Source organism: Dendrobates tinctorius, unplaced genomic scaffold, assembly GCF_039654945.1.
Source record: "Dendrobates tinctorius isolate UK_male_01 unplaced genomic scaffold, ASM3965494v1 ptg000043l, whole genome shotgun sequence".
NCBI lineage: Eukaryota > Metazoa > Chordata > Amphibia > Anura > Dendrobatidae > Dendrobates > Dendrobates tinctorius.
The window spans coordinates 37,385,455-37,401,546 of NW_027361711.1; the positions used below are offsets into that span (position 1 = coordinate 37,385,455).

Genomic DNA, 16,092 nt, shown 5'->3' on the forward strand with positions numbered 1-16,092 from the left:
GCTAGACAGCCTGAATACATGTATAAAATGCTGTTTGTTAGGGAATTCCCACATGTATTCAACCTGTCTACAAGTTGCAAATCATGCAGCTGAGACGACAAAAGCTAAATCTCCGAGCATGCCAAAATACTCGGAGACCACCCGAGCAATGAGTGTACTCGCCCATCACTAATGAACGTATAATGATAAATACCTTAATAATTTTAAAAAGATGTGGCATATCTAAGTGGTAAGAGGCATTACAAAATTCCATCACTTTGACAACTTGCCCATATTTTCTAAAGGTCCTTTCTGCAACTAGAATTATTCCAACCAAACTTTGCCTTAAACGGTGTAAAAATCAAGAGTTATTGTGTGAATGAGCACTTAAGACTTTATTATGCACTTGTACATCTATGATTTTTACACATTATTTTTTCACCACAAAAGCCCTGTATTTATGCAAACATTGGTCAGTAATTATTTGCTGACAAGGCCAAGTGTCCATTTGAACAGAAATGTTTCCCTACTTGGAGTCCACGTAGATGACGGATGTTTGTAGACTAAAATAAGGGAGAGGGCTTTTATTTCTCTGTGATAAAACACCATCCACACATCTCAGAATCCTACAAAAATAGAGATAATGAAGCAGCCACAGATTATATGACCACAAAAAGCAGCCGTTCAACTCGAAAGAAAGTGCAGAGTAACAAGGATATAACAAGACCAAGAATTTATGCAGTAATATATTCACTAAATGTAAACCATCATGATATATTTTTTTTCTATTTCACTCAACCACCTCCATTCTCCAGTAAGGAAACATGCATTTTTTTAAGTGACACTCTTCCATTCACTTTTTTTGAAAGGAAAAATGAAATAAAAACAGAGATTTTTTTAGAAAAAAAACAACAAAAAGAACAAATAATTACAAAATTAAAATTCCAGTGACAAGTTCACCAATCCTGTGCTTGTGCTGTTAGTGTTTGAAGAAACCATTTTATATATCAGTAAAAATAATAGATTGTGCTTCCACGGAGAAAAGAAAAATAATACCCTGTAACTAGTAATGATAATGCCAGTGTTGCTGGTTGGATCTAGTAGACTAGTAGAGGATATAGGACGGGGTAACAGGTCCAGTCAGCAGCAGTGGAGTTTCGGTGATTTATGTATATAGGCAGTAGTTTTAGTGGACATGGCAATCTATCAAATGAACAATAGGTCTCATGTACCATAAATTTGTGATTTTTAATAACCCACCCCCTTTTCCTCTTTATAGATGGTACTTTCGTAACAGATCTGATTGCCAGGAATATTTCCTCTCGGGAAATCTTTCTGGTATCTTTATCTTCATAAAATCTTGAATACACTTTTCTAACTCTTCTTCAATAGAAAGCTTTTCTTTCACAATTTTTTTTTTAATAGTGTTAGATTCTCTAGATCCAGTGGTTAAAGTTCGTAAAAGGTCACTTTTCCGTCGGATTTCGGACTGCTGCAGAATCTGGACTGGTCCCTTCTTAGGTGGTCGATCTAGAGTCTGTATGTTGGGCTGGCGGGTCACCGGACCACAGATGACTGTCTCTTGAGGAGAGCTGGCTTCTGATTGGCTGTCACAGCTTGATGTAGAGAGTTCATTGCAAGATGTTCCACTTTCACCCTCCTTGTCCCCTTTTGTGTTTTTACAGCAGCAGTCACAATGAGTTGATGTCCATCTCGAAGGGCCTCCTGCAAAAAACACAGAGAATAATATAAATATAATGATATCAAGGAATGTTCATTAATGCACTCATTACAGCAGGTAATACCTAATATTTGAGCTTAACAGTAATTGGTTATTTAAAAAGGGGCTTACCACTAAATCTTTATATTAGCAAATGTGTTAAGAACTTGATTTTTTGGTACTTATTATATCATACCGTTATATAGTAATAAGTATTGCAGATAGAGATGAGCAAACCTCAACTTAAAAGTTTGAGGTTCATACCGGACAGTTAGTGTCTAGTGCTAAACACTGATCACAGACTTCTCCTGGAAGTGTGCTGCAAAAGTTCCATAGAAACAGAGAGAGAATTTTCCAGCTGAAAAGTTAGGGTCCCCATTGTTTTCAATGGGGTTCAGGTTTTGGTTCAAGTTTGGGTAAAGTTCTGGTATCCAAACTGAACTTTGCCAAAAAGTTTGGGTTGAGTACCAAAACCCGGAACTCCATGGGTCTCCTCATCCCTAATTACAGGTTCTCCTCCTCCAATTATTGAAGCCTGCCTTTCAAACTGTACAGTTCTTCTGTTCTTAAAATGGCTGCTGAAGGAGGAACATGTGACCAGATCTTTTTCTCAGCCTCTGCCAATTGAAAAACTGTGCAGTGTTTTTAATTGGTGAAGACTGATGAGTGGCTCTGGTTATATGACCCTCAATCAATTGCTATTTTACAAACAAGCTAGCTGTACAGACTGCAAGGAAGTCTTGACAAACTGATGGAGGAGAAGCTGTAATATCTATTATATTATTTTATATTACCATATTATAATCGTGTCTCAAATTCATGTTCCCTAATATCAGTACTGCCCATTATCAATGCAATTAAAAATCCCAGAGGTAGACAAGTACCAGAGTTGAGCAAATATGTTCGGAATCGGTTGCTGAATCTGAATTTGCCATATTCGTGAAATATTGGTACCCTATTTGCGCCGAATTTAGCTTGTTGATCAGTTCCGAACATATCTGTTCAGTTCTACTCTCCTTGACTCCAATGACGTTTGGCTGTGTTCGACAAATATTCCAAAAACAATATTCGGCGCTAATCACAATCGGAACCGAATTTTGAAAAATTTGCTCAACTCTAACCAGAACCTGTCAAACGTTTTTGGCATATCCAGGATATGCCAGAAATGTTTGAAGTGGAATGCATCTTTACGAGTCAGCAGGCCCAACCCTGTCTGCAGGGTTTTTGTACAGTCTTTGTATAAAGGTATGTGTTTTCCTAGTCCAATCCTAGCGATATGCCATTACTCCTATTAGGAAATCAATTTTCCTTTTATATATGCAATGTGCATGTGTTCATTAGAGTTGTGTGTTTTGACAAGAACACAACCAGTTTTGAATCCAAATGAGCAAAACGCATTCTATTAAAGAATCCATAGTCAAATTTTACAAACTCAGTGGTTAAATACTCTGCATTTTCAGTGAATAATTCAACTACTGCTTCAACATTCTCAAAAAGTAAAACACGTTTACTCTGAAAATACAAACCTGACATCAATACAAAAAGGGTGGGGGAACAAGAGGTGCAATAGTGCCCTATCACTAGTGACACTACGATGTGAGTGGTGTAATGCAGTTCCACTCACCTATTCCGGTTGTGTGACCCACAACTGGCTTGAAGACATAACACAGTATCAGCTGCTGCAGGACCTCCACCGACCACTCCAAAGTGGAAAAACTGCCAGAGAATATGGGAAGCAAGATGTGCCACAGTCCGCGCTGCTGAATCCACAAAATCACCTGGGATGCAAGATGTAGTAACAAAGTACTGCTTTATTCCTTCCTACGCGTTTCGGCGCCCTTCCTGGCACCTTCCTCAGGGATCCCTGAGGAAGGTGCCAGGAAGGGCGCCGAAACGCGTAGGAAAGAATAAAGCAGTACTTTGTTACTACATCTTGCATCCCAGGTGATTTTGTGGATTCAGCAGCGCGGACTGTGGCACATCTTGCTTCCCATAAACCTGACATCAATTCATTCAATATGGTGCCCTACAATTCATTGCAATCCAATTTCACTATTGTGTGACTTCCAATCTCACAGCCAAGTCGTTATGAAAACCTATTTTTACATGGCTTCAGTGGCCAATACATTACTGCCGGCAGAATCATATAGAAAAGAACCAAACAAGTCTTCTATCCCGCCAATACTACATCAGCATGGATGAAATTGTTTCTTTTGCGGTGATCATGGCAAAAATGCACAGTGAAACATTTTGTTCTGTTCTATATACGGTACTTTGTTTCATTCAGAAATGTGAGGATTGTTTTGCAGTATCATTCATTCAATAGGATGTCATACATAGTAAAAGATGGCATTTTTTTCCCTGTGGTTCGCTCTATGTACCAAGGTTACTTTTATCATTGTCAATGATGGTCATGTAAATTAAAAGGGACGAGATGACAAATACAGAAAGGGGTTTTTGTTGCCCCCAAAAATAAACCCACACTTGCCCATGGCTTTATTGAGGCAATGATGCAAAACTGGACACAATCTATAGACAAAGGCTTCTTTATAATCTCAAACAACCCTAACAGGCCATCTACTCAAAACAACTAATATAAAGATATACATTTTTTCTGATGTGCTAAAAATTATCTAAGAAAGTGATATCCTATACAATTTATACATCCATTTTGGAAATGCAATTTATAAATGCAGCACACACCATTTTCATAGTGCATATTTCAGTTTTGGGCTTACTAAATTTGATAAAATACTTGTAACTTTGGAAAATTTGACCATGTATATCAGAATTGAAGAAAAAAAATGCATCATTGGGACATGGATAAATGAATCACTCTTTTGTAAAGGGGCATTCCCACAACTACTGGTTGTTGGGTTTCCAACTGCTGAGAAAAAAGTAAATAAGCAAATCTGTCAGGAACACCATACTGCACTTGTTCACTGAGCCAGTGCACGTGTCCTGAGTAAAACAAACTGTGGAACGAGGCAGCAGCGGTGAAGATGCGTGCTTCCGACAAACAGGACCTGAAGCATGTGACTGCTGGGGGCGTGGCCTAAGCTCCAGAGAGCTAGGAGCTGAAGGAAAACTCCTAGAAGGGTAACTATGGGACAAAGTTACCAAGGGGCATAGACAGAGACATAAACCAGATCAGGCCGAGGTCAAAGCACAAGATAGCACGATAGTACCAAAGGATTAGACAGAATGTATAGTCAGGATGTAGTCAAGGGATCATTCACAGAGAGGGCAGTGCAGTAAAAGAGAAGCAGGCAAAGGGTAGTCAGGACGTAGCCAAGAGGTCATACACAGAGAGAGCAGCACAGTAAAAAAGGTGCAGGCAAAACTCGGTACAGGGACACAGCCAAATCAGAACCGGACAGATGTAATGTAGCACAGGCACAAAGCACTGGCACAGGCACAACAGGGTCAAACACACTCGGCCAAGGGTCAAAGTATAAGTGACAGGAATGGCCCCACAATGAGGCTATAAGAAGCCTCACAGAATCCAAGAGTGAGGCCATCCAGATTAAGCCTAAAACCACCTAATCCCAAAAACTCAGCAGACCATGACAAAAGCGCTCAATGATGTCCGACTCCAGACATAATGGGGCATGTGCCATCAATTCTTCTCCACCTCTGAAAGGTATTTCTGGAGTTACGCTAGCTGGAACCGCATGCGTGTTACGTCATCTTTCTACGTATTTCCAGGGGCGCGTCAATCTGGCCCCGCTTGCATTCCAGCATGCGGTCCAGCTAGCGTAACTCTGGAAATACCTTTCAAAGGTGCATAAGAATTGACAGGTGCATGCGCCGTTATGTCTGGAGTCAGACATAATTGAGCGCTTTGCTTATTTTTATGCAGCGCTCTGATTGACCCTACCATGATAGAAAAAGCCCTCCTATGCCTCTGTAAAAAACGCCCCCGGAAGAAGCTGCGGGCGAAATGCGCATCGGGGAGAGGTGGCACACTCAGCTCACTCTTTCCTTTTGGATCACTGGCCACCTATTTCCAGGTAGATATCCTTGCAGTTTCATTTCACTTACTAGACGGGGTTGTGTGCTTTATGTATATACTATTAGGCTGCATAATCTCTTTGGAGAAATTTCAGTACCTATTTTATCAGTGGCACTTGCCAGTTTACTATAAACTTCCAATCTATGTACTTTGTAGTTGATTCTAAGATATATGACCTTATACCATTACTATTGGTGTGCATTTAGTGATTTTTTTTTCTGCTTAACTACCATGTTTGGGTTAGATATATTTATTTATATCGGGTGTTACGCTAGTGCCCCTTTCTGGTGGTTTTCTTGTGAACATGTTCTGTGCCAAAAAAATATTTTAAAAAAAATCTTTTTAATATGATATTAATAAAAAATTATTTTTTTAGCATTAATTTTTGTGGATCTCTTCATTGGGTCTGATATATAATTGCACCAGAACCCATTTGTGTATTTGTGATGATTTTTGAAGTGCCACTTGTTTACTTGGTTTTGGTACTAATTTTGTGATAATTTCATATGAGAGCAATCTGGAGGGGTAAGGATTGTGATGAAATGTCACATTAGAGAGGTGGGAGTCTACCAGTCTGCAAATAGTCAGTCCAAGAACATTTATAGACCCTGTTCTATATACAGAGCCAAAAATCAATACAGGCTAAATTGAAAGTTATTTAATTCTTGCCTTAGGAAAAACTATTGAGTGACACTGTGTAAAACTGGACGTGTAAATTTGCAAGAAACTTATACATGAAGGATATTGATTTCTGCTTGTACGGGCTAGATTCTGAGATGTTTGCCCTTTTCAAGTTCTTTTACTTTGTTTCTGCCTCATTTACTCACCATATACAGTATTTGTAAAAATAAATGTAGCACAGCCATCCAAAATGAACTTTGTAAAAATATATGCACACATTAAAATGCTTAAATGATGAAAAAAAAAACGAAAAAACCTTCATAGGTTTGCAAGTGGCCCCTTTTTACCAGAGTCACATAATCCAGAAAGTTTAGAGGTTCCTCTGTAAAATAACATTGTCATAGTCTCAGGTGGCTAGGAGTTTCCGTCTCCTCTATAGGTGTTGGTGACATAATGTATATGAATGTGCTGGTTGACTTGGACTAGTGCATTAGCTTCTCCATTACAGGTCCTTCTCCGATTACGTGGCAGTTATGAAGTGAAGGGGACTGGCTTAGCTTAAGAACTGTGGCAGGTAGCTGGACCCTTCCTACAAGTAAATGAATCACAAGGAGAAAAGGAATCGCTCTGCCCCCCAAAGTTGTGACAAAATGATACAGCTTACAGTAGAACCTCTGGGATTCAAGAACTACGGGTAACACTGGGCTTTTATTTTTTTAAGATATTAGTTACCATTGAGCATTTTTTTTATGTTACACACTAGATGGACATAAAATGTGGGTGGTTTATATTTACATGCTCACAAAAGTAGAATTCATGTTAACCCCTTAGCGACAGAGCCAGTTTGGTACTTAATGACCAAGCCAATTTTTTACAATTCTGACCACTGTCATTTTATGAGGTTATAGCTTCAACGTAGCCCACTGATTCTGAGATTGTTTTTTCGTGACATATTGTACTTCATGTTAGTGGTAAAATTTCTTCAATATAACTTGCATTTATTTATGGAAAAAAAACAGATTTTTGGTAAAAAATTTGAAAATTTTGCAATTTTCAAACTTTTAGTTTTTGTACCCTTAAACCAGAGAGTCATAGCGCACAAAATAGTTAATAAATAACATTTCCCACATGTATAATTTACATCAGCACAATTTTGGAAACATATTTTTTTTGTTAGGACATTATGAGGGTTAAAAGTTGACCAGCGATTTCTAATTTTTCCAACAAAATTTACAAAACCATTTTTTTAGGGACCACCTCACATTTGAAGTGAGTTTGGGGGCTCAATATAACAGAAAATATACAAAAGTGACACCATTCTAAAAACTGCACCCCTCAAGGTACTCAAAACTACATTCAAGAAGTTTATTAACACTTCAGGTGCTTCACGAGAACTAAAGCAGTGTGGAAGAAAAAAAATGAACTTTTCACTTTTTTCACTAAATTTATTTTGGAACCAATTATTTTTATTTTCACAAGGGTATCAGGAGAAAACGGACCCCAAGTATGTCAATACCCCATATATGGGGGAATTCCACTGTTTAGGCGCATGGCAGGGCTCAGAAGGGAGGGAGCACAGTTTGACTTTTTGAACGTAAAATTGGCTGGAATCAATGGTGGAGCCATGACGCGTTTGGAGATGCCTTGATGTCCCTAAACAGTGGAACCCCCAATTGTAACTCCAACCCTAACTCCAACACACCCCTAACTCTAATCCCAACCCTAACCATAACCCTAACCACAAACCTAACCCTAACACACCACTAACCCTAATCCCAACCCTAACCGTAATCCCAACCATAGCCATAGCCCTAACACTAGCCCAAACCCTAACTTTAGCCCAACCCTAACCCTAGCCCAACCCTAACCCTAACTTTAGCCCAACCCTAACTTTAGTCCAACTCTAACCTTATTGGAAAAATGGAAATAAATACTTTTTTTATTATTTTATACCTAATTAGGGGGTGATAAAGGGGGTTTGATTTACTATTTTTTTAATTTTGATCACTGTGATAGGGTCTATCACAGTGATCAAATTGAACCAATGGGAAAAATGTCCTACTCTTGCCGGGTACTGGCCGGCAGATCTTGGTGGGCACTCTGCGCATGCGCCCACCATTTTCTTCCCAGAAGAAGGGGCACTTCAAGGGGGGATGCAGGGGCACCGTAGGTACCAGTAGAGGATCGGGGAACCCATTATATGGGAAATCGGACTTTTTTGCGATCGCCGTTATTCTGTTAATAACGGCGACCGCAACACTGGGGTTGGTAAAAATCGACCTCAATCATGTTCTCTGGGGTCTCAGCTACCCTTGGTATCCAAAACCCCAGAGAAATTCCAATTCTGGGGGGTGCTATACACGTTAAAAAGTGGTGCTGAGGCATAGATACCCTTAACAACTGCCGTTATAAGGCATATTGGTGGTCGTTAAGGAGTTAATGCAATGTGTGTCCTAAACTGGGTTTTTGGGAAACCCCTGTTCCTTAACTGGTTTGCTTTAATCAAAAAGCTGTGCTTTACTCACCCTCCCTGGGTCCATCGCTGAGAGGTTGTCTGTTATTGTCTGCAGCAGTAATGCCTTGTCACTAACAGCTCAGCAACTGTGCCCAAGTTGACAGCACAAGCTGCTCAGAGCCGTTGAACTCGCAGTCAACATGACAACACTGTAGTTCAGAGGTGAGTAATTTTCCCAAGGGGCCAGATGAGAGACCGTGACTGCTGTGGATGGCTGAACCAATAGGCTGAAATCAATTCTGCTCAATATTAATATCAATATATTATAATTATTATATTATTGATAATTATATTAATATTAATTGTATCACTTAATAATGAGCAGAATTAATCATGCTGACATCTCCCTATACATTGTTTGAACAGCCCCTTCTGTATATCATATGAGCCGCCCACAGCCCCTTATATACTGTAAGAGCCCCCCACAGCCTCCCTATATACAGCATGAGCCCCAACACAGCCTCCCTATATACAGCATGAGCCCCAACACAGCCTACCCATATACTGCATGAGCCCCAACACAGCCTCCTCATATATAGCATGAGTTCCAACACAGCCTGCCCATATACAGTATGAGCCCCAACACAGCCTCCCCACATACAGCATGAGCCCCACACAGCCTCCTCACACACAGCATGAGCCCCTTACAACTTCCCCATATACAGCATGAGCCCCAACACAGTCTACCCATATTCTGCATGAGCCCCGACACAGCCTCCTCATATATAGCATGAGTCCCGACACAGCCTGCCCATATACAGCATGAGCCCCACAGAGCCTCCCTATATACAGCATGAGCCCCACACAGCCTCCCCATATACTGCATGAGCCCCACACAGCCTCCCCCATATGCAGCATGAGTCCCACAGCCTCCCCATAGGCAGCATGAACCCCACACAGTCTCCCCCATATATGGGATGAGCCCCACATAGCCTCCCACATATGCTACCTGAGCCCCACACAGCCTCCCCATATGCAGCATGAGCCCCACACAGCCTCTCCATATGCAGCATGAGCCCAAAACAGCCTCCACCATATGCAGCATAAGCTCTGAACAGCTTCTCCCATATGCAGCATGAACCCAGAGACAGCCTTCCCCATATGCAGCTTTCCCCATATGCAGCATGAGCCCAAAACAGCCTCCCCCATATGCAGCATGCACCCCACACAGCCTCCCCATTTACAACCCCTCCTCCACCAATGAAGTCAGCGTAGATGGAGACAGCAAGCGGGTTGGCACAGATCTGGCCTGTGGGCCTCTGTTTTCCAGCCCCTTGACTGTCTCGGTCCACAGGACGGACTGAGACAGCCAGAGGCTCGAATGTGGCCTGTGGGCTGCACTTTGCCCAGGTGTGCTAGAAAAAATAAGAGACATTAGGAGCCATAGTAGACTTGGCACTTAACTGAGTGGTGAGTAAAGCACAGTTAAAGGGAATCTGTGACCCCTTTTATCGAATATGAGCTGCCGGCACCGACATCAGGGGCTTATCTACAGCATTCTGAAATGCTGTAGATAAACCCCCGATGTAACCTGAAAGATAAGAAAAAAGAGTTAGATTATACTCACCCCGGCGTCCGATCCGGTCCGATGGGTGTCGCCATCCGGTCAGGCGCCCCCCATCTTCATATGATGCCGTCCTCTTCTTTCCTTCCTGTCGTGGCTCCTGTGCAGGCGCACTGCTCTGCCCTGTTGGGGGCAGAGCAGAGTCCTGCAGTGCGCAGGCGCCGGGAGAGGTCCGGCGCCTGCCCACTGCAGTATTCTGCTCTGCCCTCAACAGGGCAGAGCAGTGCACCTGCACAGGAGCCACGACAGGAAGGAAAGAAGAAGACGGCATCGTATGAAGATGGGAGGCGCCTGACCGGACGGCGACACCCATCGGACTAGATCGGACGCTGGGGTGAGTATAATTACAGCATTACAGAATGCTGTAGATAAGCCCCTGATGTTGATGACGGCAGCTCATATTCAAAAAAACAGGTGACAGATTCCCTTTAAATAAAATGGCAGCTGGAGGTAATGGGTTGTCCAAAAATAGAAACCCTTTAAAAATTGCATTGAACATTGAAACTAGAAATTCTTTTAATGATCTTTCCTACTATTAGACTATTCTTTGCAGGCAATGCCTATAGGATCTTTCAAGACAGAACTATATCCTTTTCTGATATGCTTTAACCTTACAGCATCTTGTTATACTTGCTACATTTTCACTAGTTTCCACTTTTATGAGGCCCTCTGACTGGGCCTTGACCTTGTGGTAGACCATCATAAGTTCAAGGGATGTTCAGGAGAAAATAGGTGGAAGATTTAAATAAACAGACACATTAAAGCTGCAGGGACATATATTGACCTTGTTACACCGCTCCGCCATACTCACCCGGCCTCCGCTCCCACGCCGCAGTCGCCCTCCGCTCCCACGCCGCAGCCTCACTCCACCCGACGGCCGCGGCGGTCACCTGAGACAGACCAGCGCCTGATGCCTTCCCTGCATGCTATGCGCATGCGCCATAGGCCGCGCCTCCTTCCTGCTTCTTATGCTCCGGCTGTGCCCTGACCCGGAAGCACATTTGGACCAATGGCTGACCAGACGGGGCCATATCAGGTCGCTTCCCCCTGAGGGAGGCGCCTGATCGTTGTGTTTCCGGACACTCTGGCCTCGCTCCATCGTGCACACTCTGCTCCTGCAGTTCCTGTCTCGGCTGCTCCTCACAGCAGCTTCTCAGTCCTGCTACCCGTGTTCCTGTCGTCCTACTCCAGTCCTGCCTTGTGTTCCTGCCGTCCTACTCCAGTCCTGCCTTGTGTTCCTGTCGTCCTACTCCAGTCCTGTCTTCAGTGCTCCTGCCGTCCTACTCCAGTCTCAGTCTTACTCCGGTCCATCCTGAGCCGCCCCTCTCGGTACCGGCTACCGTGGTACTCAAACCCCTGGGCCTGCTCCTAACGGTCCCTGTATAGGGGTCGGTTCCACCTGGCAGCTCGCCCGGGGTCCCTCGGTGCCACGGTCCAGAGGGTCCACTCTCGGAGCTCCCGCTCCTGACCACCCACGCTAACAGTACGATCAGGCCATGGACTCCGCCGGTACTACGGCTGCTACCCAGAAAGAGTTGCTATTCCTACGGGAGAATCAGGGGCGCATTATGTCAATCATGAAGTCGATGGACACCCGTTTGTCGGCCTTACAGGTGGCCGATCCTGGAAATGCCACTCAGCTGGCCAGTCTCCAACAGGAGCTGGGCCAGCAGCAAGATACTCAAACCCACATTTTGTCCTACATGGCCTCCTTTGATAGTCGCTTGTCGGCCCTCCAGGCTGCCGCTGCAGTGCCGACTCCTCCCCCTGCGTCTGCTGCTCATCCGACGCCCCGCCTCGCCAAGCCGCCTCGTTTCACCGGGGATCCCAAGCTCTGTAGGGGGTTCTTAAATCAGTGTAGTCTCCACTTTGAATGGCTGCCGCAGCAATATCCCTCGGACCGGGCCAAAGTGGCCTTCATCATGTCCCATCTGGAGGGAGAGGCCCTTTCTTGGGTAAACCCGCTCTGGGAACGTGACGACCCGGTCGTTTCGAGTCTCCCGGTTTTCCTGGATACGTTTCGTAAGGTTTTCGATGAGCCGGGCCGGTTAGCCTCTCTCACTGAGTCACTCTTTAACTTACACCAGGGCCCTCTCACGGTCGGACAGTACGCTATTCGCTTTCGCACTATTTCCTCTGAGCTCGGCTGGAATAACGCAGCTTTGGTGGGGGCATTCTGGCGCGGTCTTTCTAGTAAAATAAAGGATGAACTCGCTGGTCGAGATACCCCGTCCACCTTAGAGGACCTTATCTCGCTGGCTACCCGCATTGACCTGCGCTTCCTGGAGCGCGCTCGGGAGTCAGTGAGAGACAGGCGCTCCTCCAGGTCAGTTCCTCCTTTCGCTCAGTCGGCCAGCTCACGTTCAGTCGGATCTTCTTCCCTCTCTTCGGGTGAGCCCATGCAGATAGATCATCTCAGGTTGGCCGAGTTACGTCAGAGAGAGAGACGGGCACAAGGTCTGTGCCTCTATTGCGGTCATTCGTCACACTATATCCGCACCTGTCCTAAGAGACAGGGAAACGACTCCACCTAGGTCAGGTAAGAGAGGCCTTCCTAGGTGATGATGATGATTCCTCTCAACCCCTTACGATTTCTGTGCTTTTGGTTTCAGGAGGGAGGCGTGGTTCCGAGGTGGCCTACGTGGATTCGGGCTCAGCGGGTAACTTCATTCGGCCGGAAGAGGTAGACAAATACCAAATTCCTGTAGTCACTCTATCTAACCCAATTCAGATTGCCACCGTGGATGGCAAACCGCTACAGGTGACCGTCACCTTGGTCACTGAAGAGGTGGAATTGCAAATCGGAGCCTTACATCGAGAGAAGATAGCCTTTTACGTTTTACCTAAGCTCTCTCACGCCATTCTACTCGGTCTTCCATGGTTAAGGACTCATCAGCCTGTTCTCGACTGGTCTTCTGGGGAGATACTCCGCTGGGGGCACCCGTGCCAAGCTCGCTGTCTGACTCCTGTCCGCCTGGCGGCCGCTCCACGGTCACCTCCAGACCTCCCGGGTCTTCCTCCAGCTTACAGCTCCTACGCCGATGTTTTTGATAAGAAGGAAGCAGAGGTCCTCCCTCCACACCGGCCGTTTGACTGCCCAATTGAACTTGTTTCTGGTTCAACCCCCCCAAGGGGCAGAATCTACCCTCTGTCTCCCATGGAGACCACCGCCATGTCCGAGTACGTCCAAGAGAACCTCGCCAAAGGCTTTATACGGAAATCCTCTTCGCCCGCGGGAGCCGGGTTCTTCTTCGTCAAAAAGAAGGACGGGACTCTACGGCCATGCATTGACTATAGGGGCTTGAATGAGATTACCATCAAGAACAGGTACCCTCTTCCACTCATTCCGGAACTGTTTGACCGTCTCAGAGGGGCTCGGGTCTTTACCAAGCTGGACCTCAGAGGAGCCTACAATCTGGTCCGTATCCGTGCAGGTGACGAGTGGAAGACCGCTTTCAACACTCGAGATGGCCATTACGAGTACCTGGTCATGCCCTTCGGTCTTTGCAATGCTCCTGCAGTCTTTCAAGAGTTCGTCAACGAGATCTTCCGGGATCTCTTGTACTCCTGTGTGGTCGTGTACTTAGACGACATCCTCGTCTTCTCGCCGGACCTCTCGTCCCACAGAAAGAGTGTCCGCCTGGTGCTTCAGCGTCTTCGGGAGAACCGTCTGTATGCAAAGATCGAGAAATGTCTCTTCGAACAGACCTCTCTGCCATTTCTGGGATACATTATCTCCGACGCTGGTCTAAGGATGGATCCTGAGAAGTTGTCTGCCATCCTCAAATGGCCTCGCCCCGTCGGATTAAAGGCGATACAACGATTCCTCGGGTTCGCCAACTATTACCGGCAATTTGTCTCCCACTTCTCCGCGATCACAAGACCCATTTCTGTGCTCACCCGTAAAGGGTCTACTTCCAAGGATTGGTCTCCTGAGGCAGAGGAGGCCTTTCTGTCCCTAAAACGGGCTTTCTCCACGGCTCCGGTCCTGCATCGCCCTGAGAGCGATCGACCTTTTGTACTCGAGGTGGACGCTTCCTCGACTGGTGCCGGGGCGGTGCTGTCCCAGAGAACCGCCTCCGGTCGCCTGCACCCTTGTGGCTTCTTCTCGAAGGCCTTTTCTCCATCCGAGTGTAACTACTCGATCGGTGACCGGGAACTTTTGGCCATCAAGTTGGCCTTGGAGGAATGGCGCCACCTCCTGGAAGGAGCTGTCCATCCTTTTGTCATCTTCTCGGACCACAAGAATCTGGCCTATCTCCAGTCTGCCCAGAGACTAAACCCTCGCCAGGCCAGATGGTCTTTATTTTTTGCCCGATTTGATTTCGAGCTCCGATTCCGTCCCGGCAGCAAGAATTCCAAAGCCGACGCCCTGTCCAGGGTCTTCCAACCACACGAATCCACGGAGGAACCGTCACATATCATTGATCCCACTAGGATCATCACCGTGGCTCCAGTGAACTGGCTTACTCCTCCGCCTGGCAAGACGCTTGTGCCAGAGAATCTCAAGCAAAAGGTTCTTCTATGGGGGCACTCCTCCAAACTGGCCGGCCATGCCGGAACTAAGAAGACCCTTGATCTTATCAAACGTCACTACTGGTGGCCCTCACTTCGCCAAGATGTACTCGATTTTGTGGCTTCTTGTCCATCCTGTGCAAAGAACAAGGTACCACGGAGATCTCCGTCTGGCTTGTTGCTTCCGTTGCCTGTCCCTACGGTTCCTTGGGAGAACATCGCCATGGATTTCATCACCGACCTACCCTGCTCTGCGGGCTGCTCAGTCATTCTGGTGGTGGTGGATCGTTTTTCCAAGATGGCTCACTTCATCCCTCTGCCCGGTCTTCCCTCAGCGCCGGAGCTGGCCGAGATCTTCATTCATCAAGTCTTCAGGCTTCATGGACTACCTCGACGCATTGTGTCTGACCGAGGGGTTCAGTTTACCTCCAAGTTCTGGCGTTCGCTTTGTAAGCTTATGAACGTTTCCCTCGACTTCTCCTCGGCCTACCATCCACAGTCCAACGGACAAGTAGAGCGTACCAACCAGACGCTTACGGGATACTTACGCCACTTCTCTAACGCCCACCAGAACGATTGGGTCAGCTTACTCCCCTGGGCAGAGTTCGCTTATAACAACCATGCTGGTGAGTCTTCGGCCAAGTCTCCGTTTTTCATTGTTTTTGGCAGACATCCTGGTGTCCCTCTTCCGATAACCCCTGCCTCTGAGGTACCCGCGGCCAATGCCTTGTCCTCGGAATTTTCTAAGATTTGGGCTGAGACCAACACATCACTCAAGAGATCCGCTGATCAGATGAAGAACTATGCAGACAAAAAGAGGTTGGATTCTCCTCCGTATCGTGTTGGCGACAAGGTCTGGCTCTCCTCCAAATTCGTCCGACTAAAACTGCCCTCCTACAAGTTGGGTCCACGCTACATCGGTCCGTTTGAAATTCTGGGACGTATTAACGAAGTTGCCTACAAATTGAGGTTGCCTGCTTCGCTCCGGATCCCGAACACCTTTCACGTCTCTCTCCTGAAGCCTGTGGTGCTGAATCGTTTCCATTCCTCGCTTGATCTTGGTCCTCAGCCGGTGGGTGCCGACAACGTTTTTGAAGTGCAGGACATCCTCGCTGTGAAAAGGGTTAGAGGTAGGACTTTCTTTCTCGTTGATTGGAAGGGCT

At 45.7% G+C, this 16,092-nt stretch overlaps 1 protein-coding gene across 2 annotated transcripts in view; it reads right to left on the minus strand.

Moving 5' to 3' along the window:
- Positions 1–356: 356 nt before the first annotated feature.
- KCTD16 (potassium channel tetramerization domain containing 16) overlaps positions 357–16,092 on the minus strand; it is a 495,172-nt gene continuing 479,436 nt past the window's right edge. For both annotated transcript variants that reach the window (XM_073575271.1, XM_073575272.1), the window contains exon 3: positions 357–1,704. In XM_073575271.1, coding sequence (XP_073431372.1) covers positions 1,253–1,704 — 452 coding nt within the window. In that variant the 3' untranslated portion in view covers positions 357–1,252. The remainder of the gene's footprint in view (positions 1,705–16,092) is intronic.